The 27,972-nt window shown below is 43.6% G+C and overlaps 1 protein-coding gene and 1 long non-coding RNA gene across 5 annotated transcripts in view; one reads left to right on the forward strand and one right to left on the reverse strand.

Moving 5' to 3' along the window:
* lmx1bb (LIM homeobox transcription factor 1, beta b) overlaps positions 1–27,972 on the reverse strand; it is a 53,625-nt gene that overhangs the window by 21,845 nt on the left and 3,808 nt on the right. For 3 of the 4 annotated variants that reach the window (XM_086313679.1, XM_086313677.1, XM_086313678.1), the window contains exons 3-5: positions 26,988–27,793; positions 26,562–26,684; positions 25,889–26,075 (exon numbers count right to left, since the gene is read on the reverse strand). In XM_086313679.1, coding sequence (XP_086169805.1) covers positions 25,889–26,075; positions 26,562–26,631 — 257 coding nt within the window. In that variant the 5' untranslated portion in view covers positions 26,632–26,684; positions 26,988–27,793. The other variant, XM_086313676.1, reaches the window with a different exon arrangement.
* On the forward strand, positions 1,353–27,868 carry LOC147317065 (uncharacterized). Its single transcript, XR_015131804.1, has 3 exons — positions 1,353–1,409; positions 3,239–3,368; positions 27,692–27,868. It is a non-coding gene; the product is annotated as an uncharacterized LOC147317065 (long non-coding RNA).

Consider the following 27,972-nt stretch of genomic DNA (forward strand, 5'->3'; position numbering starts at 1 on the left):
TGACACGTCCCACCAGTCTCCGTACAGACCCAGGGGAGTGGGAGGTCGCGGTCGCTGTCCCACCGGGACCTGTCGCTCCTCTGTCCTCGGGGCAGTCATCTTCCTTTCCGCCACCGACCTAATGACAGAGCCCCGAGGCCTCATCACTCCACCTTCACCCTCCCCTTCCTCCTGCATCCCCTGGGGCGATCGTGGCTCAAGAGTTGGGCGTTCGCCTTGTAATCGGAAGGTTGCCGGTTCGAGCCCCGGCTTGGACAGTCTCGGTCGTTGTGTCCTTGGGCAAGACACTTCACCCGTTGCCTACTGGTGGTGGTCAGAGGGCCCGGTGGCGCCAGTGTCCGGCAGCCTCGCCTCTGTCAGTGCGCCCCAGGGTGGCTGTGGCTACAATGTAGCTTGCCATCACCAGTGTGTGAATGTGTGTGTGAATGGGTGGATGACTGGATATGTAAAGCGCTTTGGGGTCCTTAGGGACTAGTAAAGCGCTATATAAATACAGGCCATTTACCATATTTACCATTCCCTCCACATCTCCTCCCAGCTCCACGCTTCTCTCAGTTCTCCCTGTTGTCCTACCCAGGTGCCTGTCAGAGGGTGCCTGCTCTGCGACTGGTGTAGCTGTCCACATAAAGGAGATCCACCCCTGCTTCCCCCCCGCCACCCACCCTACCCCTTCTTCTCCCCATGGCCCCAGGCTCAGCCTTTCATTTTGAAGTGGCGCGGGCCAGCTCTGCACCAGCCTGGGTCCTCGGCCTGCAGCCTGCACCATTGTTTGGCCTCAGAGAAAGACTATTATTTCAACTCAATTTACTGTGAGTAAACACTGAGTGATAAGGCCCCCTGTCCTATCCTTCACACACACACACACACACACTTTTTCTGATCCCTCCCTCCCTGACCGTGGGCTGTAATATACGCTGCCAACAAATCACTGCTCTCAGCCCGTTGCTATCACCAGCTTTAGAATGGAGCTTACTAATTCACTTTCCAACACAGATCAGAGGACAGGCCTCATGTGTTTCAGAATATGGCTCCACCACTGAGTGGCATTTAAAAGGACTTGTGGCCCTATGGTGGACTGTTATAAATTTTAAGTAACAGCATTCTCACATCCTTAAGATACCATTCACATGCTAAACCTGAGCTAATCTGGTGTGAATATGCAAAGACATCAGCCGGGAAACAGCGCCGCGACAGTTTATTAAAAGAGAGCGTTTTAATCATTTTTCCACATCGGCGTTATGAAAGACGGCCCGTATGATGTATGGCTCATCGGAATAATCGTGATGGTGGCTTTTTGTGTTTTCTAGACAATGGATGCGGAGCGACTCGCAGCTGCAGGAGTGAGGCGCTGTGGCCAAGTTAACAATATTAGACTCTGCATGCAACTGAAGCAGCAGACTCGACTAAAGGTAAAATTCTTCACAGATAAATGTGAGGCTGGACTGATTTTTTTTTCTGGTGGTGGAGCCTCTTTTGCTTTAAACCTAAAAAAAAAAAAAAACACCTCACAAAGAGCCCTGTTCTGTTTTTCATTGTTTCACCACAGAAAAGCCCTCAGTCCCTCTTCTGAGTGAGGAACTGTACTATGTCTTAATTATACGGAATTATCAGCCAGCTTTAAATAGCAGTCGTTTGCACTGTCTTCGCCTTATGTGGCTAATACAATTATTGGGAGCCTACTTTATCTTAGGCAGAAAGAGGCTGACACAGTAGCACAAACTAATGCGATAAAAGCTTAGCATATCACGGCTTGATTCGAGGATTTTAAAGGTAAGTGTTTATGACAAGGTAATAATGCCTCATGCAAAAGGCTGGCCTGTAAATTGGTTAGTTAGGGCATGATGGATGAGGGGGAGCCTAACCTTATTTCCAATAGAGCCTCTTGATTTCTAGAGCTGAGGATAATGAATTTGATTTAATTACACCATCCCCTCATCTAATTAAGAGTGGGAGAAATCTGACCCTGCGTGTAGTCTTAAAAACAGACACTACTTTGAACCATATGGACGTATCCAAACAAAGGTTGTAATTGAACAATTTTGAGCTAAAAGAATGCTTCTATAAAGAGGCATCACATTAGTCATGACTCCTATTTATCCATCCCGCTTTGCATGAAATAAGAAAACTTAATGAATGAATTGAAAAAAAAAAAATCGCATGAAATAAAAACAAACTACCAGCCCATTAAGAACTGAGATGAGAAGATAGGACTGGGGATCAGGCAACAGCTATAAATGCCCAATTAAAGTAGTGATTCATCATCAGATTATTAATGAAGCTTGTGAGGGTCCTCTGCAGTATTGGTAATGGGCTGGTTGGCCTATCGCTCCCTAAACCCTTTGGGTAGACTTGCTCCTTACACTGCCAAGGTAATCTCTTTAAAGGCCAAGGAGATCCAGCCCACCATTCCCCCAAAGGCACCCTTGTGACGCTCCCACCGCCTTCTATACTCTCACGCTTCACCTCACAAGCTTGACAACTCTCATTATGGCTCCAACTTTTCTAGGCTTCACCTCGGAGAAACAAACTCTCTCAACTTGATCATTCTGACAGTCCCGGTTGTTGTATTTGTCATCCTCCGACTAACTGGAAGTGCTCACAAGAGCCGGGGATCTGAGGAGAAATGATGTAGAGCCTGCCTCACTCAGAGCCGGATTTCCAGAGTCAGCTCTGATTTTCTTGAGGCTCTCATGATGACGATAGGTGTGGGCAACTAAAATATCCTAAATCAGCCATTATTAGCGCCTACAGTATGCTGGAAAACCTTATAGTACTTATCACTGGCAATCTATCACCTAGTGCTCACTTGTAGGCTGAAGAACCAGCTCACAGTATAGAACACCATAGATATTTAGGTAGCCACCACCACAGATCCAATTACCTGTAACACACACTTCAGTTTATCTCACTCCCAGTCATTATCTAAATTGCCAACATATTATTAGGGTACCTGCTTGAGAAGTGTGTGTGTGTGTTTCCTTTTTGTCTCCTAATAGAGCCCAAAGGGAGTGTTGTTTTGCACATAACCCTCTGCAGGCTGTAAAAGAATGGGTTTTTCTAACCGCTGTCCAAAACAAAAGGCACGCAGGAAGCACTTCACCATTATACACCGGCCATAAACCTATCTGTCGTGACATGATGAGTAGTAGAATCAGGAGATTAATTACGTGATTGTAGAAAAAAGAAGCAAAGCTCTCAGTCAGAGAGGTCCCTCATTACGTTACCTCGTCCTCCACAGGAACCCAATTGACTTTAGAGGCAGGCAGCTCCTCCACAGAGGATCTACACTGATTGAGAACTGTGGCAACTATCAACAGTTGATATCTGCATGGCCTCAGAAGCTGTGTCGAGCCAATCAAATTGCAGAGGTGAGGCGAATCATTGGAACAAAATTTGTTAGCTATACAACATTGAGGGTTTTGGGGCCTAAGTGAACTCAGAACAAGCAAATACATCAAAAACCATGGAGCAATTTCATTGCGTGTATATTGATATATATCAGCATGTGTGTGGGGAAGTGTATCACTTTTGACTGCCAACATTCCTCTCATGATCGCCGATATTAATAAAATAGTACTCTCAGAGCAGAGAACCTTCAACTGCAATAATAGAGTGGGCGGTTTCGCCGTTCTATTTCCAGTTGGTGGAAACACCCTCCTTTCTGTGCTGTGTTTTGTTCTCTACGCTGGCACTTATTTAATGAGCAGACCAGCGCCGAGACTGTCACAAGCCCACAAAGGGAGAGCTGAAAGCCAATCGCACTTCACATCATTCAAATCAAGCCCATGCAAGTGAGATGTACTCTTGACACTGGCCGCTCCTCCGAGAGCCATATATGCAATTGCAGAAAAGCTGCGGCTGAAAATGTCTCATCCATAGGGACGCTCACAAGCAATAACACACTATATGAGAGACAGACAGCTAGATTGAATAGAGAGACAGCTAGACAGGCAGAGATCAAGTCCAATCCTGCTCCCGTCATCTGGCTGTGCGTTTCACAGGTCAGGCTTAGTTAATCTAATTCCTGGGCTTTCCCACAAAAAAAAAGAAAGAAAAAAAACCCAAGTGCCACTCAGGAGAAGTGTCAGGGAGAGAAAGAGAGAGAGAAATAAAGAGAAGGGTTGTGAAGTGGCTGTGGAGAGGGCTGTTGGTGGCGGTGGTGGGCTTGAATAATTATGAATCAGGGAGCTTAACCTTCTGGGGAGTTAATTTGAAGAGCACTGGGAATAGGGGAGTGGGACTCTTTATTTCCCTGGGGTGCCCCTAATGCCATTGTGAGGGAATGGAGAGATCAGGACACGCGGCAATATCGTGTCTGTTAGCCACCATATGACGAGCTGACCCCAGGACCGCGCTCACAATCACACCTGCCGTCATCAGGACTAATTTGTTAAACATATCAATAGTGCTCGGCCGGCCTTTTCTCTGCCGCATCGAACCATTGATTCAGCGTCCGCGCTGAGTGACAACACGCTGCCCCTTGATTTCACTCCCTCCTGTCCACAAACAGACACATTAAATCACCTTACTATCTCTTGGCTGTTTGTTTTGCTTTTATTTGATTATTTTTTAAGGGAATGGGGGAAAATAAAAGTCTGAGGATTAAAGCACAAAATTGGCACTCTTTCAGCAGATTCACAACAGCTAAAGTGCACCTACTAAAATGCGCCTGTTTATGTCCATGACCTTTTTTTAAATTTTGCCTCCACCCTGATGCACAGTAGGCAGGGAGAGACACAAACTAAAGAACAAGGAAAGACAAAGAGGGGATAGAGACACAAACTGAAGGTTAGATAAATCACAGCGTGAAGAAATGATACTTTGCAGCCCTTGGCTCTGTGAGCTGGAATTCTTTTATTTGGAGTGGGGGCCTCTGTCCCAGGCTCTCACTGGGAGAGTCTCCTGTCATGTTTGCAAGCATGGAGGTTGAGAGATTGGCCGACTAGCTAGCTGGCAGAAAGACCCCGTTGTGTGGCTATGGCAGCAGCAGCAGCAGCCTATGGCAGCACAGACGCCGACATCTGGATCCTGTTTGCTCGGAGCACACTCAGACAGGCCTGACTCTGCCAAGGGGAATCTAAGCCCTTTGATTTCTACTCCCATGGCCTGCTCTAATTGTCATCCCTCATTATTTAGTCAAAGGTGGAGGATGAATCATAAACTATTACAGAGAAATGACATTTTCTGCTCCGAGAGAAATCCTCCTTAGTCTCGCTCCCTGTCTCATCTGAGCTGATAAGGACAATGAATTCTATACACGGCTGGAGTACAAACATCTCTCATGTGTGCTTGTGTCATTAAGATCTGGCCGAGGGGGTCTGTGTTCCTCTGAAACTACAAGTGATGCAAGCGGGGAAGTGCAAAAGTCACAATAGATTTGATGACAATTCTCAGTTAGAGACTTGGGGGGGGGGGGGGGGGGGGTGGTAAATTCTTTTTCAAAATAAAAGTCTGTGCAATTGGAGTGATTCCACAAGAACTGTGTCTAAGTTGGTGTATAAAGGTTACACATGTTAAGAGTTTCACCCAAATGATTTTGTCAATCATAGGAAACGCTGGCAGCAATCTATAGCTAGCAGGTAGAGCACATTCATGTTATCTGGAAAAAAAATCACGTAAATATATATAAATGTGACATTTGTAAATAAGTGAGAAAAAAAAATCGGGCAGATTGACAAGAGGGCAAGAGCCGCGCTTGGCCAAAAACAACAGTTTTCTAATCCAATAAAGAAATTTTCAAACACATTTCTTTTTGAGACGTCATTGTCTGAAATGAGATCGAATACTGTATAACAAATATATAATAATCTAATATGCGGTTGCTTTAATCACAGGAACAGCTGAGTCTAGCTAATAATCTGGCCGGTAATGACAGCTATATGTTTCTGTGCACAGCACGGGGCCAAGTGAGAACAAGTTCTGTTGATATAAAATGACTGATAGGGGGAGAGCTACCTTTGATAATTCCCCATGTTTGTTTTGGAAACTCACTGATGTATGACCGTGTCCCACGCTTAAGTGTATTTGACTACAATATGTGCCCTGTTCATTACCTGTGAAGTGGAATGTGTCTTGTGCTTCCGACGACACCAAACGGCGTCTGTTTGTCAGTCAATCAACAGGGACGAAGAACAGTGATAACAGATTGCTAAATTCTAAAGTGAAGCGCTTCTAAGCTCTCCGGTATCAATGTTTTCCTGGGTGAGACCGGGTTTCAGTGCAATGCACAGCTTACTGTACATTTGCAGGAATTCTGAATGAGAGAGATGCATATCAGCCCCCTTCTCGCTTACACTGCTTTGAGTCTTCTTCTTTTTTTTCTTTCCTTTAGAGCCCATCATTCACTCACCATTCACTCACGAGCTAGATGAGCAATTTCTCCTACTGAACGTTAAGCCTGCTATCAGATTAAGTAGTCTCTGATTTCAGCGCTAATTGTGCACGTCCACTTAAGAAGCTGACAGGCTGGCGAATGAGGAGGCTTGCAGGCCTCTGCAGCACGACACTCATCCATCACAGCCTAACCGATTGCATCCCTCTGAAGGCTCAACACGGTAACACCATTAGCGCTACTGCTGGGCATCTAACTAGCACATCACTCACACGGCTACATGCTAACAGCATTACAGCTAATGCTGCCCCCTCTAACTAACACATCCGTCATAGGCCTAGAAATCCTACGGCTCTACAGAAAAGCCGCGGAGCCGCACTGTCTCTCGGAGACAATCACCCACATTATTTTGCCTCGGTTAGTTTTGTTGCTCTGTAGCTAATACCCTCATTTGTCTCAGAAGATGCTGAACGCCACCAAAAGTAAGTTGTTTTGATTCTGTTTCCTTCTGCCCACAACAGATCTAGGCACACGGTTGAACGCGCAGGGCTCTGTGAAGGGAGCCATTCAAATCCGATTATGATTTCATATTTCACACAGACAGTACACCACTAGGATGATTTTTAATTAGGACCCGAATCTGTAAAAAGAATGGGGCACGGAGACAATAAAATGAGGAATGCATTCATCCATGGGATGATTCTCTAGCTTTATTTAAGATCTGTGCCAATGTGCTAACAGCATTAATGAAGTTATAAAGAATTATGAGGGGAAATCAAATTTGCCTCGCCACTTGAGCGCCACTAAAATGCCAAACAATAAACTACCAGATTGCAAATTAGATCAGTAAAAATATCAAACACATTGCGGTGCAGGAAAATCCATAATTGCATTTAGTGCCTAGCCTCTCCTGGGGGAAGAGACACTAAAGATCATCAGCAGGCTACACGGGAGCCGCTATTGACAGAGCGGTAAAAATCGACAGGCTAACTAAATAAACACTCCAGGCTCCATTAAATATTCAAAGGCTGAGATTTGACAGTCTAGCGTGCCTGCCTCTACCCGTTGCCTCCACTGGATTCTCTCTGCAGCACATCTTCTCCCTGTCTCCCTTTCCTCCTGCAACCCACCGCCACCCCCCTTCCACTCGCCCCGCTTCTCTCCCCCACCTCCTCGCCACTGTGACTCCTGACAGCAATAAATGATGCGGTGCCTGAGGGCGCTGCTCCAGTGGGAGACCTGGGAGGATAGAGCAGGAGAGCAAAAGAAATAAAGGGGAGACAGCCTATGACCAATGGCCATTAACCAAGAACTGAGACAGGGCCCTATGACATCCACTGACACCCCACCCCCTCGACACGCTCTCATTCTCCCCCGGCAGACTGGCATCCGTGAACACACTGTTGCAAACGTGATACGCCGCTGCCTCTTCTCCCCGTTTTGTTGTTTATGTTCTGGTAACACAAAGACAGCTGAGCCACAAAGCTCTGTTTACACAGAGCGATAGAAAGGTGGTTTCCTCTTTCAATCTGCAAACTTAATCATAATCAAACAGTTTATCCTGTGTGTTTGAAACAAAACGGGCACCTAAAAGGATGTGAAGAAACCCCTCCAATCGCACAGCGTCTAAACTCTTGCAGCCTCCTGACAAGATCATATGCATTCATCTGCTGTGGCGAGCTGAGCGGGGTTATGCAAATGAGAGATGACAGTGTTATTGTGTGCGGAATATCAATGGAGTAATTACTGTTCCATGTCGGGCTATTGGCCCTCCGCTGCCGCGCCTAGCCAGCGCGCTTCATTTCTCAGCCGCCCTCTCAGGGGAGAGATGAGCGCTGTGCTCTGGAGAGCAGAGCTAATAATGGCAGCTCGGATACAGGCAGGGCTTAGACAAGCCCTCGGGTCCTGAGCCGCAGTGTGCTAAACGTTGCAGGGGTCTCGGGAGAGCCCCTCGGCAAAGATGAAATGATTAAAAAACCACCCAGCCTGACTGACAAGCTGACCGACCACCTATAACTCTTTGTGTGGCGAGTCCAACCATTACTACTCGCTTCAATCATAACAGCAGGTGATCACTTCTGGACATCAGCTGGCTACCTGACAATGATTCTTAGCAAAGAGATTTAGAGAAGAAGAAGACGGAGAAGAAGAAAAAAGGCAATATTGGCAGATGAGTAAGAGAAAATGATCCAAGTAGTGAAGTGCTGCACACAACAAGTTTCACCACGGATTGAAGGGATTTGTAAAGAAAAAAAAGTGATAGAGATAGGTAAATATAAAATCATCCTCTGAGTACTTTGCTTTGATCATAATCATCTGGCCTGGATTCTCTTTAGTGTCTTGGCAGCTGTCCAATGAGCGAGCTCCTCTGGCATGTAAAGTGTCATCAAATTTAAAGCTCAAATTTGCTGGGGTGTTTAACAAAGCCCTCTCCTCGATGCGTGAAAGCGCCGGCCGACTGTAACATGTCAGCGTTGTCATTTTTTACATGTGAGGGGTCGTCTAATAAATAAAAATCGTGAGAGGCCGCGGGTTCACCTGACGGAGGGAAGGCAACGCTAGATAGAAACTTGGGGGGAGAAAAAAAAAAGAAAACACAAAGGCTGGTAGAGACCCCGGAGCTGTGAATTACCATACCAAGCAGGAGGAATGTTTCTCCCACACACACACACCTCTGCGAAGCTGCAACCTAATCACTTTTTTTCTGAAAAAAGAGAGCGAGCAGAGGAGTGAAACCTACAATTGTGAGAGTGTGATTTGTTCAGAGTTTAGCGAAAATACATTTTTAGACGTGAGTTCCACCCAGGACTGGAAATGTAAATGTTTTTTTTTTTACTTGCTGCACATCTTATTCCAGTGTCCCCTAAATTAAACTCAGTACTGACCAAAACATTAGTCTATTTATAGTCAGGTAAATGCTATCATATCAAACTTACTATGCTTTGTTTCCTGAAGTTAATATTCTTGATTCTTGATTCAGCTTGATTCATAACCTGCTCTTATGAATCAAGCTGTACTGATATTAACAGGAGATATTGCAGGGAGAGGACTGCAGTTTTATTCTCAGTCAAAGGGAGGATCCTAATAAAATATTAACAATAAAAAAAATGATGACTCTGAAGCTTAAACCCCCTTCTCCTTCTTTTCCACATTAATAATAATTATACATTCCCTATAGCTTTATTATTTTAACCTAAACACCACATAAAGTCTCATAATCCCCTCAAAATATAACTGCCTGCACCTCCTAGTGCCTGTGTCATGATCTGGGGGTATGTACATACAAAACAGGGACTGAGTGAAAAAAGAGGTTCATGTGCTGCACTTGCACCTTCGCACCATTCATTTCCAGGTCAGGTGCACCTCTCGCCATGTCCAGACACCTCATACATCTTGCAGGCAAGGACCGGCTTATCTCCATACTTATCTTCCCTGTAATAATTCCCACTTAAAGCTTTAGCCGCAAGCAAATGACTCGGCAGGACGAGAATGGCAGGCCCGAGTGGTACACCACTCCCATTCCTTCGAGAGTCTGACAGGTTTCAGTGAGGCAGAAGCTACCAAAGGGAACACAAATAAAGACGTGTCCGTGGCCACTGCAGCAAGTCCTCGCAACACAGCTAAACTCCAAAACCCAGTTTGAATGTGAGCAAGTAAAAAAAAAAAAAAAAAAGCATAAAAAGAAAAACACCCTGTCATTTAACTCCCTATAGGTCTAAAAAAAAGTGATATTTATTTACTTTTACTTTACCCTAAGTATAATCTGGCACTAAAGCGTGCACCGAGGTGGGGGATTCAAGGGGAAGAAATCCAGCTACAACAGTCAACCCAATCAGCCATTCCCCGTCGATGAAAGAAAGAGCCGGAGCCTGCGCTGAGTCACACACAAGGTTCTTGTCTGACGCTAAAATACTCTTCCTCGTAAGACAGGCAGAGGGCTGGTGAGCATTTCCCTCCCAGCATACTCAGAAATTCATAGAGATTGAAAAAGTCAAACACAGTTTTCATCCAATCAGTGTCTCATTTCAATCCCTGGCAAAGAGAAAGAAAATAACCCAAGAGCAATATAAATGGCCAAAAAAGGATCTTATGTATATTTGTGGTGTGAAATCTCAAATGCTTTCCTCTCCTCCACGGTGCAATTGTTCTACAATTTACTCGAGCGGCCTGTTTTTGTTGTGTGTTTTTTTTTCTCAGCAATAAAGAAGAGACTAATAGAAATCTGCCTCTCACTGACATGGTTTCTGCATATCATAAATCTGATTGGATGACTAACCGACTGTTTTGTTTATTATTCTTGTTTCTTCGCTTAATGTTCTTACAGCGAAGCTTTGATCCTGCTAACCTTATGGATCCTCACCATAAACACTTACCTCCTGAAGACGTTTTTATCACGCTGAGGCTCGATGCCAGGCCTCTGCGCGGAAGTACAGCAACAGATAAACTTGACAGTTACCAGCAAGGGCAAAGAGGACAACAGACTCTCTTAGTGAAATGTTTGAAACCTTCTGGTTTCTGCTGATAGCTTTGGATTCTTGTGGACTGTAGATCTGGCGTTAAACGACATCTTGCATGTTTTTGTTCTGTTTTGTTTTTTTAAATCTACCCCACTATGTAAACATGTGACTATCTATACACTTAGCAAAATAACCACAAAACCTCTGGATTGCAAATCACAGCTCCCATGCCCTTCTAGATCAGGGGTGTCAAACATACGGCCTGGGGGCCAAAATTTGCCCATCAAATACTCCAATCTGGCCCACTGGACGGCTTTGAAATATCTGAAGACTTTTCAATTTTAACTGTGTTTTTATACATTTTACAGCTTTTCCTATTGTTAAAAAGCTCCCATTCATACTACAGCAATATCAGTGAGTAATATATAATTAAATAACAGAAGGCTTCTAGGTTTTTTTACTATATACTATAGAACTTTATGACTTTTACTGTGGGTTCACAGTAAAAAAAAAATACTGTCAAAAAAATTCCATTTTATAATTACGGGACAGACAAAACTTTTCTGTAATTTTACACATTTCTTACTTTTTTGTTACATTTTAAACCCAAAGCAGCATTTCTTATCATGCATTAAAATAAATGAAAGACAGTTGTTGAAATTGCACTTCTTCTTTTTGTGTTAGCCCAGGGATTAAATGTGTAATCAAACTTTACACTGATAGTGAAGGGAATTTCACTCGCCCTGCCCACTTAAGATCACAGTGGGTTGTACAATGACTTTGACATCCCTGTTCTAGACCATCAGAACATCCCATTACTCCATTTCCATATCTGACTAGGAAAACCAAATTATATGCCATTTTTGGTAAGATACAGATTTTTTCGTTGTTGAAGCAAGGGTGGGCGTGGGGGGTCATTTTAAACACAAAAGCACACACATTTGAACCCTGCATGTCTGAGCATACATGCAAAAACGCAAACCACCCGTGAATACGCAATTGTTGCCAGTGATGTCTCTGTGCGCAGGAGACCACAGGAATTGTTTATCGCTGTAGATCAGAGTAACTAATCAAAAGCAGGCTCTTTCTTCTTGAACCTGTGCGAGGTCGAGATGTTTCCTCATCCCACACTGAGACATGTACGTGCCACGGCATGACCTTCCCCGCTCTTCCTCCCTCACAGTGCCTCGCTGGCTCCCAGCATCAAAGCCAGAGCGACATTAAGACAGCGGCTCTACGTACCTGCTGCAAGTTTATTCATCCCCACCTTTATTCTTAATAATTAGCAGATAATTCATATTTTTCCCCACTTTTCTCTCTCCACCATGAGTTCAAACTATATCGAAGATGCAAACAAATAATTATGGTAAAAAAAAAAGCACAACCAGAGTGAAGGGAAATGTGATTACTCTGCAACGTAAGAGTTTCCATTAGCATTTGCCAAAGTACCATTAAATGTTATGGGCACATCAAGGCCCACAGAGCATGTTGGTCAGCACAGTGGGAGTATGACATCTTACACTGTGCAGGGCCTCATTCTGGACCATGCAGTCAGCTTCAAAAGAATTTAACTGTCAAGACAAACAGTCTGTAGGCTGAAACCACACGGCAAAAAAGCACCACTCACAATGAGATAAATGTTGAACCGGGTTACCCTCGGGGGGGAAAGCACGGCGCTTGAGGTATCATACTTGGTTGTCGCAACATTTCTTCGATATAAACAACAACAAGCTGATCATAATATCCGAGAGAGGCCAAATGCTGTTAACAGACAGAAACAAGCTGACTGCTACAGAAACAACAACGCAGAGCCAAGTCACTGTGATGGAAGTGATAGAGCTCTGTTGCCCATGAGGGATGTTTCAAAGACACTCGAATGCTTGTCAGTGCAGTTTATTACTTCCTTGAAATATCTGTGAAAGAGAAACCATTGAGCAAAAGAAAACTGTTTAAGAGCTGAGAGTGTAAATCTCTTTTAATGCTCCTGATCCCTGTGTTAGTGCCGCTTCCAGAAACCGCTCACTGCTTCTCCTTCCCTACGGTTCCCTCATTACGCATCGTCTAGGAGAAACGGCTACCTCTTCACTTCACCTTCTCAAATATTGCAAACTATAAGCAGTTTTCTAAGTTATAACTGCAGGGCCCGTGTCTGCCAAGAGTCTGTCGCTTGTGCTTAGTTTTTTCTCCCCTCTTTAGTTCTGTGGCTGTTGGTTAAGGGAAGTCATACCGCAAAGCCAAAGTTGTGACATACAGAGGCATGCTGTTGTAGAATAGATATTTTGATACCACAAGAAGCTCTTAGAGGAAATTCAGATTCTTCTGGATGACTAACAGTCTGAGTCAACATTCTTCAAGGAATCCTGATTTTGCCAAAGAAGTCAATGTTTTGTTTTTTTTTCCTGCAACTTTTCTTGCAGTATGGATAGATTTTGACATGAGTCCTGAAGCCCTCCATCTCTGCCCCAGGTTAGGTTAGTTCCTGGTGGGATGTTTTTGTGTGGAGAGGCCACCTCTCTTTCTTATCTTCCTGTCATCTCTGTGGGACGGCAGGGCACGACTCCTTCTCTGGCTCCAGAACCACAGGCTTCCCCTGGACACCAAACCACCGCTCCCCGCTAGATGTACTCTTTGAGAGGGTGATTGTTTAGGGTGTGTCAGAACTTATTAATGCCAGAATGTGTGAAAAAAACAGAGCCGGGCGAAACAGAATTTGCAAAATACTTTTTTTATGGGTTGCTTCGCTCATTTTAAGTGCCAGCAGAGCTAGGTTTACCACATAAAGCAGAGCAGACGGGCAGAATTTGGACAATTGCGGGGAAGTATGTGAAGGTTAATTTACTCTGTTCGTGACTGACGGCTTACCTAACACCGTCTTTGTGTTTGTGATTTGGTTAACCTCATCCCGCTGATATTTAAGGCTGGATAATATAAATAACACGAAAGAAAATTCATGCACGATTCTGACTTTTGGCTGGAAGTCAGCGTGCATGTGCATAAACACTGTTTCTACTACAAAAGCAGCAGTTATGACTGGTTTTCTGTTCTACTCACACAGCCTGTTAGATGAACTTCAAGATGAACCTGCCCCATTCTAAATATGTTCGTTTGAATTACCTTTAAACTGGATATGTGGTCATTTCAGCAATTTAATTACTGCTTTTACCAAGTATTTTAACCGTTTTTCCATTTTAGCTCCCTATTACGACTTTGCATCCATTAGCATTAGCTTTCCAACCAATTTTATGGTTACCTTTAGCTAACTTTAAAATGATTTATTCATACCTTTGAGAAATTTGTGCCAGTCATCATCACTGATTCTAGTCATTTGTCCTACAGCAGCCCTTAGATGCAAAACACAACAAAAACACAGATAAAAATAAATAAATAAAAAGAAAAATAAATATCATCAAACTAAAAATCATTGTTTTATTTAAAAATATGTGACTCGGCACAGGAAAAATCTGCCAAAGACAGACTGAGAATCCCAGCTGAGCACAAAAACACCAATGACGCAATCTAGAACAGCTGGAATTTCCAGTATTCCCAGTGTTTGTTGTCTTAACTTTGCTGTCTGGAATATCTGACAAAATTATATACCTGATAATATGTAGTTTAACAAACTGTTTCTGATGCATATACTGTGCCCCACATCTCTGTCTAACAAGGATGCATGCCTGGAGGTGGTTCAACTCGACCAATCCAGGCAGGGAAATTTGCCCCGCCCTCTTCCAATGATACAGGTGAAAGTTAATCAGTTACAAAAGTGCTACAAGTGAATTTGTATCCATTTGCATTATCATCAGACTGCAATGATTCAAACAAATGACATATTTTGATATTTTTAAGCTAAAAAACAACAGAAATGAAATCAGCTTTCTCACATGTTAATCTAGAAATGTTGGCATTTTGGAAAACGCAAGGAAGTAGAAAATAAAAAAGATGAAGCCTTTTGGCATGCCGAAATTTTATTGTTTTTTTTGTTTTTGTTTAGTGAAACAGCCTTGCAATGCAAACATTGTGTAGTTTTGCAAATATCTTTTGTTAGGAAAACAAATTCTTATTCTAAAATGGTATCCTGTGGTCAGTTTTGCACATTGAGGCCACCGTACTTAAGATATGTTTTTTTGTGTTTGTGTTAACATCAAACCTCTATTAAGTATTGATGATTCAGTATGTGGATCTTTTTAATCACTGGATGGACATCACCACCCTACAGCACAATGACATGACAGTATTTTTTTGCCAGGAAAGATGACCCAAGTTGCCCACAGACACAATAATGACGACTAAAATACACGTGAGCACAAGTCTATGTAGTTCCGAGGAGATGGCGAAATTTGAAATGGAGAAAGAGACACAGTGAGAACTACTTATTCCAATGTATAAATTGTGGTGAAGCTAAAACCTATAATAAAATCATGAATGGCTGTGTGTAGATAGACCCTCACATAGACATACTTGTGGGAAACAAGAAAAACATACACAGTGTACTGAGGAGGTGAAACTGCATGCAGCTTGGCGAATGTTAATAAGGATTATGGTTAATGCACTTATAGTATTCGTTCCAATGGCCAAACATGTTTTGCCACTGTCTTTGTGGAGGTTGAAGGTTCTGCCAAGCAACACAAACCTTGATGTTTATGTTGTTAAAAAAAAAAAAGGTTTCTCCGAGTCAAATTTAACTAAAAGAGAGTAAAGAAAGTCTGGAACCCTCAAGAGTATTAGATAGAAATTCCTTCTCTGTCAGACAGAACAAGGCTGTAAGTGCCATAATAATTTTTCTAACATGTAAGCCATAAAGCGATGTTGATGCCAGAGAGTGTGCTGTGACCTCTCTAACCTTGTGCATGCTGCCTGGCTTCTGGTTAGTGTAAGCAGCATCCAGCTGAAAGCTACCAGAGGCCTCAAAGTGTATATGTGATGTTTCCAAGGAGAGATGGACCAATTAATCTGATTATAGTCGCAAATCCTCTGACATGTGTAGGCCCATCTGCGACCATGTGTGCTACAGATGTGTGTCCATGTGTGTGGAAGCATGCACGTACCTGTGTGCGTATGAGATAATGGGATGCAAAGACAGAGTGAAGTTAAGAGTCCACGCACAAAACTCGCAGGACTTACACAAAAATCCAGCGCGAACTTATTTTTTTCTTAAATTAGTCTGACAAAAGGGAACGGACCTTTCTGGGAAGAAAATGGTTGCATTGAAGTTGCATCTGTATTCGCATGCATGCCGTGGGTGAGCGGTCATTCTTCGGAAGTCGGAGAGAAACGGTTGAAAGTACCTGAAATCAAATCCTGGGTGAAATGGTAAACCATCTGTCAAAGCTTTTCGTGGTCTGTTTAAAAACACAACACCCGAGCACTTAAACAGCCCCTTTTTCATTGGCAGGGCTATGAATATGCCTATTCTGAGGGTGATGCTTTCATTTTCAAGCCTGAGATCCGAGTCAGTCACAGCTCAACGTATGTTTGTGCCACTGACGGCGGCCTGTGCCGAGGGGCGGGAGGAAGTCGAACGAGGAGCTGACAGACAGGGCCTGATACTGCACTTCCACCACAGGCCAATCCCCAGCTAACCCCTGTGCTGACAGCCAGGATGTAGCACTCATCCACAGGCCACAGCCCAGATTCTGGGGCCCAGGAAAAGGAGAGCTTGGAGAGCAGAGAGAGGGCTGCTCGGCTGATGATAGAGAATTGGGGGGGGGGCGTAAGTAGCTGGTGGTTTGGGTGGCATGCACCACTTTTTGCACCTCCAGAGCTGCACGACCAAAAAGGAGAATCCAAAGAGTGGATCGCCTGCCAACAGCATGTCTGGTGATTGGCTGACAGACAGACTCAGGCATGGGATGCGCACGTACAGCTACACACATGCAAGCACTTTCAAACAGGAATACAAAGAAACATCACTAAATGCACTATAGAGCTGGAACCCATCAGATACAATGAGATAAACATTTCACACCACAAACACTCAAAGTGGCATTTTTCTTAAGTCGTAATTTTTCTGGTTTCTTCCCATAATAAAGACTTTGAGTGAAAGCAGCTACGGTTACATGGACATAAAGGAAGGAATTTTAACAGTGTGATGCTACTGATGCTACAAGTCATTTGCAGCATTCATCTACTATTCACAGTCTGTCTTAAGCTAGATGCAATTAGTTACATGACCTCATCAATAATTCTTTTCTGCAGTATTTGTTGTGAGACAGAAACTTAGAATAACTGAAAGACGAGGGGTCAATAAATATTTCAGTCTCGCTTGGTGCTTTGCAGAAGCACGGTGGATTGATGAGTGCTGAAGGCCGAGAGGCCACCAGTGACCCCGGCTGCACACTGCGAGAGGGCTCCAACTCAGACCCGGCGCTGTCTCTCCAGCTGGGATCACAACACAACGATGGAGCTCTGGTTTCAGATCACAAATCTGGCCTGGGGGCTGGGACAGCGCTCCCCCTGTGATGCTGGGCCTGCAGGGCCAGCGTTAAGGCAGACAGAAACCCTGGGGGGGGGGGGTGGTCAGTCAACCCACCTACTCTCAGGAGGAGGCAGCGACAAGCACAGAGGCCAAAGACTGATTGGGGCGGCCTTGGAGCACAGATTTGCTTTTTTAACTGCTGAGTTTGGGTTTGAGCCTCAGCCTACTACAGCTATTTCTGTTCAACGGGGTTTCCAGCGAGCTGCCCCCAGAGGCAAATTCTGCGCATAAATAATGTGCTATGAGGCCAAGAGGTGGAATCAAACAATACCGCGCGCCAGAGGAGGAAAATTTAGATGAATCGAGCAAACAACTCTGCCTTCACCTGCAGCAACGCATTTTTCTTATCGAGGTGGCAATATAGAAATTTCCATTCAGACACAACTAGAAAATCACACGTGCAAAAAAAAAGACAAAGACAACTATCTTATTTTTTTAAAAAAATGTTGTATCCCCTTATCCATCTCTTTCATAGACACCGGATCATTTTTCAGCGCTTTGGAGACATGGAAATTCCCAGGAAGATGTATTGTAGCAACTTTCTGGGAAATATTAATATCCAACCAGCAGAGGAAAGGTAAAGGGAGAAAAGAAGGGATCGGGGGTGTACAGCGGGGGGGTGGGGGGTTACAAACGATCAGTATCACGGCACGGTACCTGATCATAAAACGCCTCGTCTATTCAGCCCTTTCCAACCCACTGTGCACTTTTACCTCCCTGTTTGACACGTTTTTTAAGCAGAACACACTGGCTCTCTCCTAAAGGACAGTGGAGATTTTAATGGGTGCTAAGAGCCCAGAATCATCCCCCCCCCCCCCCCCCCCCCCCCCACACCCACACACACACACACTCCCTTTTCATAACGGCTGCACTGCAGATTCTCCACATCTGCCTTGCCTTACATCGCTTAACCCTGCTCTTACCAAGCCCCCCCATCATCTCTGCCTCCCTCCCGTGTCTCCACTCCCCCATCAGGATCATCCAAATATTTCCCCTCGCTGCTTTTTGAAGCTTCTATAGGTCACGGGACCTCATGCACAAATCATGCTGGCTTGCCGTGGGGGGGCCAGTCAGAGAGGACGGGAGTGAGTCAGACGCATAGAAATCCAATCTGCACTGTTTTCATACGGAGTTATTTTTCTTGCCAAGACAGCCATCACCAATCAGCGGCCGGTTCTAAACAGCAAGTTTAGGGAGCTCTCGCTCTAGATGCCGGTGCTGGCAGCTGATCGCAACCATATTCCCCAGCCACGCCAAGGGGAAGACACGAGGAGTAAATTCAGAGAGCCCTGACAGCCTGCAGTGGTTTAACATGGGGGTTAGCCCCAAATACATAGCTCTGGGTTTATGTTGATGGATGGATAACCAAATCCATTTCACTGTTTGCAATAAAACATAGATGTTAGTTTTTACACTGTGACACCACACTTGCTATGGGTGCTGAATTACGACGTACTGAGAGAGCAAAAAAAATTCAGGAAGCCATCAGTTTTTAAAGGTTGTATTTTTGAGATGCAAGGGAGAGAAAAAAAGGAAAAGCAAAGTCAGATACACAAAGATAATAAAGGATTTATCAGCTGTACGGTGTGTGGGCACAGGAGGTTCAATATCTAATGCAGGATTTTCATAACAGACGATATTGGACAGGCCCTAAAACCATGCCGGTAAACAGGACAGACAGGGGAGGATGAGCCAGTGTGGACCTTCCCTCCCACCTGCAGAGCAAAACCAGTTCAGGGTGAGAGAAGATGCTGGGCAGGAATCTGCAAGTGCTGGTTAAAGTAATCACATTGGTCTCACTGCATCTGATCTGCAGTCTAACAGACTTCCAAACAGTTGAATGAGTAAATAAAGTGCCCCAGGGGACTCCTGCTGGAGATGGATTACCACAAGGGTGCACACACAAAAGGAGCCGAAGCCCCACAACCCGATGTGAGCTGCAGACAAAAGCCTTGCACTGGACCTCGACCAGGGAACTGGCAAACTTTATTAATCTCATCCTAGACTGAACCTCCTGCTACTGGAATTTATGCACTTGTAGGCAGGACTCATGCTTGCTGTGAATCTGAGCAGGTACACGCTCCGTGTGTGTATCTGCTCAGATTCACAGAGATAGGTACACACGCAGGTACGTGTCTGTGTGTATCTATCTCTGATTGTGTGCATAGGTAGGAGAAAATCCCGCGTGTGGTTTGTACTGTGCGCAGATGCTGGTGCAAACTTTGAAACATGCTGTCCTGCAGATGCAAAAATGCGTGCCCCTGTGTGTGAGTGTGTGTCTACTCGAGTGCACAGACCACATAAGATGACTCTCATGCTCACTTGGCTGTGTAGCTCGGGTCTTGAGGGGACTAAGGGCCACGGCATTCTGTAGCCCAATCCCACCCCGGCCCCATTCTTCCCTTTTTCTAGGCCTGACACAAATAAAAGGATTAGGAGCCCCCGTTTCCGTCAGGCCCTCCATTCAAAACAAAGCTCCGACCAGCTTAGTGTCACACTTAATGATAAAAGTGCAAATCTCTGTCAGTCACTTTGGGCAGGAATACCGGTATTTGGGGGCTAATCTCATTTGATGAAGATTAAAAGGGTTAAAAAGAAGACAATGAAATGTGTTATGATGCATCTGTGCAAATAAATAAATAAAAATAAATAAATAAATCTACACTGCTGTAATTCAAAGGACCAACATAACATGACGAGGTGCTGAAATGTGTCTTTTACAACGCAGTGTGAATGAGAGGCAGTGGATCTTGCTTAGATTAAAGACAAAAGACAGAAAGGGGCTGAGAGAGAGGAAGCAAGTGCCCATGCACATGCGCCCACACCCTCACAAAAAAAAACAAAAAAACGTGGGGTGTATGTAGACAAACACACTGCTCTGCCCATTCCCATGTAGAGCTAGAATGTGTGACGTGAGTGTGAGAGTAAGCCTTGGGCACACAACAGTCTGAATGCAGCACTTGCCACTATGATGCCAGTCCTCTCTAGTGTATCTGTGAAAAGCCTACGTGTTGGAAAAACATTCCAGAGTGGGATCACATATACACAGTTGGGGCCAGCGGCAATATCACGAGCCAGCAGCAGAGGCCATGTCTCAATTTCTCATGCCCGTTCGACCTGCCAGCCTGAAGGAACAAGTGTGGCCTATTTCCAGGCTATAAAACCAGACAAAAGATGAAAAGATCTGAAATGTAATCAGAAGTGTTGCTAATAATTAGGAACTGTCACCCTCTCAGTGGCACGTGGAAAACGATGCGTCCTTTAAAAATAAGTCATTATAGTAGCTGCAAAAATCCGGCTACTGAAAATGCTTGCTGTCCTGATTTAAACATGTAATCTGGGAAATCAAAATTGAAAACATTTGCTGAGCGTGTGTATTTTTTCGGCTGGCTACTTTAAGGAGGCCATTACAGTATTTCACTGATTTAGCCAAAATCTAATTTGTAAATTGCATTTAATGGTTTGTGGTTGTCGTACTTTTTGTTATGAAGAGTTGTCACGCTGTGAAAATAAACCTGAAGGCCCGAGGACTTGGAACCGGTAATGAAAATCCCTGCATCGCCGAGTCGAGGGCTTTCTCTCGACCGTCGCTGATTAGCATTCCCGACTGACTGACATGTCCCACTGGCTGCCTAACTGCTGGCTTTAGGAGATGAGGTTAAATTGTGGCTACCAACAAATTGCACGCCTGAGTTCCTCTGCACCCCTCTGCTATCATCCAGTGTAATGTGAGCACACCAGGCAGATCCCTCTGCAGATCCTTCTCCTCCCCTGCACAACAGCCCCCCCACACAAAGCCACAGAGACCTCTTTCCACATCCCTTGCCACCAGTCTGGCCTCTAAAGTGGTGATGGGCATTACCGTGGCTGAGCCTCTGTGGCTTCCCATAGCGTCCTGCAAAGTGCTTTGTGCTCCAACTGTTGCTACACACACACACACACATACACACACACTACTCATCCCCTGCACCCAGGGAGAACTAAAACACTGGGGGGAAATGCCTTTAGAAACAGGAAGATCAATGACATCACTCGATTTGATAACAAAATACTTGAACTTGATATTTACTGATAATGTCAGAAAGCCACTGGCAGACAAAGCCAGTGAACTCTTTATGGATGTAACTTAAAAACGTACAACACCTTTGTTTTTTAACATGTAGAGCTCACGGAAAAATTAAATATCACACTTTATGGGAACTAGAAAGGACAACAAAAGAAGAAGAAAAAACCCACAGATGCTGGTAGTGATGCAAATAAACACACTTTAACAGGTCTTTTTAATGGTCTAAATGTGTTTCGGGGGCGGGGTGGGGTGCACAGTTAGTAAACCATGAGATGACAGATGATGCATCCTAGTATGCTGCTGGGACAGGCCGAGCCATGTTGACATAAAACCCAATACTTCCTTGCAGAGGAACGGGCCAGCTTCAGCTAGCTCCTTGCCGAGCACTAAAAAATCCCAGCAAGCTGAAGCAATATTATCCAGTTTTGTGTTTCTAACATTAGAATTGTCTCTCCGTAGAGGTCCTCTCTTATTTACCCAAGAGCAGCAGCTAAAGACACATTTTTATCCTTTTTAGGCAGAATTAAGGAATAGAAAGTTAAGGAAGCCTTCCACACACAAAAAACAGTAATACACACTCGCATCTGCCTGCAGAGCTGCCTGTGAAGCACTTTAAAATACACAAGGACAGTCTTTAACTGCAAAACTACCCAGCTGCGCTGGCAGCACAAAAAATTATTTTTATTTCTTTATTTTTTAAATGTTTGCTATCCATATAGTGAGTGTTCACAAGTGCCAGGCCACACGGGAGTGTCCTTGTGAGTGTAAAACACACACACGCACACAAAATGGGTGAGCTAACACAGAAACCCAGCCGTCAGCATCTATCCGGCACACACACACACACACACACACTGCTGCCGCTGCTGCGTCCCAAGCACGGCTAATTAAAAAACAACAATTTCACAGGAGGGCGCTCCAAACTGTTCTAAAAAGCACCTCTCAGCACACCGGGGGATCGTCCTGGAATACATGGGAGGTAAGACCAGTTTTGGGAGCTCTTCTTTTATGGCTTCATCACCGCTGTGTTTTTCTACTGCTCATACTACCGTGACCTGAATTAAATTTAGCCTCCAGCACGTGAGGTAAAAGATTAAAAAAAAAGAAATATGCAGGCTGATGTATTTGGATGGCTTACAAATGGAACATTTTAAAATAACATGTTGCTAGACAATAAAAGTTTATAGAGCATGAGGAAAAAAAAATCCACTATGAAATGAGAGGTTTTTTATGCATCAGCGGCACCCAAAAGTAGGCGGCGTGGTGTATAATATAGTTAGTTAATGTTATGTTTTGTAGATGGAGCCTATGGCAGTTTCTAACAAGACAGTCCATTACAGGGGTGTTGTCCAACACTTGGGTTCAAATGATAAGCCTTATTACACGGCTGCTTTCAAAGCATCTGCTCGGCTAGAAGAAAAGCCCCCCCCCCCCCCCCCCCTTGGGGAAAAGATCTCTCTCTTTCTAATGATGTATAATTGACCTCCGAACACCAGGGCACAACAAACTCGGTCGGATTGGCCCGATTCCACACTACCTTTCACATACCGCGTGTCTCGTTTGAGCTTGTTGCTCCTCCACGACTACACCTCTCGTCCAACTGACAGCTCTTTGCCCTCAAAATATTCTTACTTGCTGTCCTAAATACATTACATTTAATTTTTCATTTTACCTCACATGGCGACAGCCTCTTTAGGACTCTTAATACCATCAAAAATATTCCTCATTCAAAAGAAATAACAAAACAGATAATGGCGAGCACAGGTCAGTTACACACACTCGTGCATACACTCTCAAAGCCAACATATGGGAAAAAGACTAATAAAATCCAATCTTGTTACTATATAATTGCACTATATGGAGCAGGTTGTGTTGAACTGGGTTGGTGGGAGTTTTAATAATACAGTACACAATTGTTTTCCCCTGTCTGCACTTAAACCTGTTCCAAAGGTGTGAAAAAAGACTGCTTGCCAATTCCTTGATTTATTATAGCTAGTGAGAGCTGATTACGGGGCATGAATCAGTTGCTGTAGGAATGTTATTAGGCACGTAGACCTCTGTATGGCTAGGAGCTCTCTTCGCAGTCCAAAGCAGTTTGTGGGCTGAGAAATGCATCTTAAATGGATGTCATAAAAGTCAAAAAGGTGCCAATTACATCTTTAAGTATCCCATCAATAAACAACGTTAAAAAAAGAAAAAGAAAAAAAAGGCAGGGACTATACTTGTGTCGGTGTCAAAGACCAAAACCAAACCTGGGAGGAGTTAAAACAAACAAACAAACAAACAAAAAAGGAGGTGGGAGAAGAATAAAAGACGTGATGAATAATAGCGTGTGAGAGCAGGACGGCACCCAGCAGGTTGTTGCGTTTGGCTGCAGTGATCAGCTTTGCCACACAAGCTCACCAGGCAGAGAGGGAAAAAGAGGGAAATGGTCAGCTATATTCCAAATATGGTTCCTCAAGAGCATATCAGAAACTAAACGCCAGGCAGTAGACACTATCAGGCAGGCAGACAGAGCCTGCCAGTCTTGGCACGTCTGTCTTTATCTCTTCTTTTTACACACACCGAATTCATTTCAGAAATTCTCCAAATGGACAACGCTGAAGCAGGCATGAGAAAGAGATCCCTTCTCCCTCTCTCTCTCCCTCTCGCTCCCTGCCGGACTGTCTCAACTTCCAGGCACCTCTGAGCCGTGACGCCGTGACTCTGGTATCCCCTAGTTACTGCTATGAATTTTCCATTGTTATCAGCCGACTACACTCCTGTCACAGAGCTGGATGAATGGCACGCATGGCAATAGATGTAACTCTTTGTTGCTTGCACGGTATCTAACAGAGAGCCATAATGTCCCGGTAATCGAAGTAGAATTGTTAAAAAGGCCGGACACAAAAAGCTGAAAATTTAGTGACAAGCATGAAAAGCGCTCATGCAATGAGAAACACAGGCCACCCCAGGGTCCTCATAGGCCAAACAGCAACCCTCACTATTGTAATACTTGTGTTATTTAAGCTCACTATTTGCTTCCCTATATCTGCCATCTCTGCTGGTTTGTTATAATTTACTGATTCCATTCACTAATTTATTCTGCTTCACAGTGAATGCTCGTCCTGCTTTAAGTGTTTGCATGGGAAAAATTTAACACCTGCAATTTAACTTACATTTTTTAAAATGATTTCTGTCTTATGCCTGAATTAAAACATAAAGCTATTGTAGCTTTTAATTAAAAAAAACAATGGGACAATTCCTTGTAGTTTTAAGACTGTACTAGTCTAATTGCACAAAAAATAAATACAATTCTCCTTTGTTTTAAAATATATATATATGAGCATTAGCTGTAATAATAATTATGGTGTTTTATTTTCTCAAGCAAATGTCCAGATGAACAATCTGCACTCAGTCTGCTGATGTAATGCCGCAGTATAGCAATTTAACTTACAGCCATTTTTTTTTATTGTAATCATTATTATTATTATTATCATTATTGTTTAGATATTTGGAAAAGCTGAAAATTTAATGACTACACCAGATTTATACATGCATTTATATATAATTTTATCTATGCACTTCGAATCGCGATTTTGCACATGGCCGAACTTTTAATTATAACCTCAGCTTTGCAGGTTGGTGTAATTCTGTGCAATATTTTGCGCATATTGCTTTTCAATAAACTGTTAAATACCTGCCACGCATTTCTAATAAACCAAATACGAATAAGAAGAGTTGGAATAACTTAAAACGGTAATAATGATATTATTATTATATTATTATTTTAACTAGTAAAATCTGATTACATCAATGAAAAAAAAGTGATTTAAAGAATGAAGGAGCTGATCGGAAAATAAATCGTAAGAGCGCCGTAGTCTCAGACTACGTTTTCCATATTTGAAAAACTCTGATGCGGCTGCTGGTAAAGTGAAAATGTATGACAATAAGCGGAAAAAATAAAAATCAAGACTGCACCACGCCTGCATATTCTCGGGCCTGAGTGGGATCGCATCTTTTTGCTATAAATGCATCCGCTGCGAAGAGACAAACGTGGAAATATCGTGGGCCAGTGTGACAATAATAAAGCCAAGTACACGACAATAATATATGACCGCTAATGCGAGCAGCCCGAGTGCGAGTCTGAGCACTCTTATAATATTAAATATATATATATATTTTTTCTTAACAACGAAAAGACATTTGGTTTAATTCCGTTTTCTCTTTTTTAAATATGCATTTTACATGAAGTAAATATAAACCAACGGAGGAAGAAGCGATGGCAACAGGTTAGTTTAAGTCTCCTTATTTCCACGGTTACATCTTTTTAAAAATTCAAATAGCATTTCATACTACAGCTGAATGACGTTTCAGGTGCACTTTTGCGCACAGGAGGCCTCTGGGTCAGGTCAACAGAAACCACCCAATGTACCCATTTTTGAAAAAAATGATTTTAAAAAAATCACTGAATCACCAAAACAATGCGAATAAATGCACACAAAGAGAGAGAGGGAGAGAGAGAAAGTGAGACAGAGAGGGAGGGAAAGCGAAAAGTCCTTCCCGGAAACTGTGCTTACTGTTGGTAGTCGTGTTTGCAGTAAAGTTTCCTTTCTCTGAAGTAACAGCTGTTGGTGAGGGGCTGTTGACACACGGTGCACTGCAAACACTCTTCATGCCACGAGGAATCGTTGACTCTCATCAAGAAGCGGTCGGAGATGGGACGCTGGCATCCTTCACACACGGATCTGTGATGACATTCAGTCCCTGGGAAAAGGCACAAGAGTTTCCCGTCAGAAAGAAAGGAAATAGGCCTGAATCAAGGACTGCAATAAGTGATAACTGATAAAAGCCCCCAAATCACTTCAGATTTTGCCAGTCTGTTTGAAGAAATCCGCTGAGGTTTAAGATATTATTATAAAGGAAACAGGGTTGTAATTGGTTTTATTTACTCTTCATATAAGGCCCGAATTACGCCATCATCCAGACTGCAACAATAATAGTAATATATATAGAGAGACATTTTTTAAAGGGGCTATTTCTCTTTATCTGGATCTGTTATTATATCCATTTGCACACATGAGTGCGACCTTTCGTCGATTTTGCATACTTTTGAACTGATATCAGGAAATAAACAGCAGTGTGGGCGCATGCAGAGAAAAGAAAATGAAATATTATAATGACATCCAAACACAAGCGAGCGTTTGATCGCGCAGATCACAGTAATTTACACAACAGAAAAAGAAGACTCACCGAGCATAACTCCGAGTGTGGCTTGTCCCGATCGCAGGGGGTGATCTTCTATTTTAATGCCGTCTAGCATGATGCACGTCTCGGACTGTTCACCCGCGGAGAGGCGCTCCAGTGACACCAGACCTGTTGCAATATCCATAAGAATACGGTCAGACGTGACACGAAAATCCCGGGCACACAGTGCTGATCGGAGGGGGAAAAATGCTGTGTAGGAAGCCGTCTGAGATCCGTGTGGGATACAGCCTGCAGCTCGGAGGAGGAAAGGGGAAAATAAACTAAACTGTGAGGAGGAAAAACTCGACTTTGTGCTCGCAATGGCTAAAAGGTAAAGGCAGTTAAAAGCTGGCTATGTAAATCCCTGATGTGTCAGAGAAGCGTGCAGGAAGACAAAGCTAATAAGAAACTGTGGAAACTCTGAACAGTCACCTGTTATGATAAGAGGACCGAGGAAGCTTTATCTTCTCGCCCCTAAGCCGACGGGAGAAGTCTGGAAAAATGTCTTCACGGGATTACAGTCTCGCCAAGGAAAAAAGCGCAGAAGTAAAAGTTGAGAACAAATCCAAAGATAGTATAGTATGTGTGTGTGTGTGTGTGTGTGTGCGTGTGTGTATGAGTGTGTGTGTGTAGGATGTCCCGGCAGTAACTCTTTGGAAGTAACAGAGACGGTTGGTTGGTTGTGCCCCTGTCGCTGCAAAAGTCTGAGATCGAGATTGAAGCGAGTAGATCCTCCCACTCCTGCATGCATGGCTACACTTTTTTTTTCCAGTCCTCCATTCACTGCTATTGGGATGCTATTGGAGCAGAGTACAGTGAGCTCCACACAGTCCAATAACAACACACAGACAGGCAACCTAAAGCAGACAGCCCAAAGTGATATTTTACTGAGGCCTGACCTGCCATCATAGCAATAATAACAACAACAACAACAATAATAATACAGATAATAACACAATTGAAGTATTATTACATTGTGTGGTGGATTAAATAATGCGCCTTTTTGATGCCATAAAATGCCCTCCGTGGACTCAGTGGACATTTGTTATATACTGTGAAAAAAAATGCATATGAATTTAGGCAGTGTGTGTATGTGTGTGCTTGTGTTTCCACGCTCTTTTGTGTATTGTCTCCAGTGGAAGCTGCTGTTGCCTTTCAGCTGATGCACCTGGCGATCAGTGGCGATAACAGCGGGCTGTCCGGCACGGAGGTCGCCTCTGCCAACCACAGCTATTCATCTTAAGGAAGGTCAGAGAGGAAAAATAATAAATAAATAAATAATAACTGACACGATCTTCCTGACAATAAATACAACCTTCTTATTTAAGAACTGATCTTTATTTTACTTTTATTATTATTAATATTATTATTTAATGTGAGGATCCCACAGCAAAACAAAACAAACCCCCATATTACA

This window comes from Aulonocara sp. 'chitande type north' Nkhata Bay, linkage group LG12 (assembly GCF_057382095.1).
Source record: "Aulonocara sp. 'chitande type north' Nkhata Bay isolate Kocher_YH1m ecotype deep benthic linkage group LG12, A_spYH_male_GT1.1, whole genome shotgun sequence".
NCBI lineage: Eukaryota > Metazoa > Chordata > Actinopteri > Cichliformes > Cichlidae > Aulonocara > Aulonocara sp. 'chitande type north' Nkhata Bay.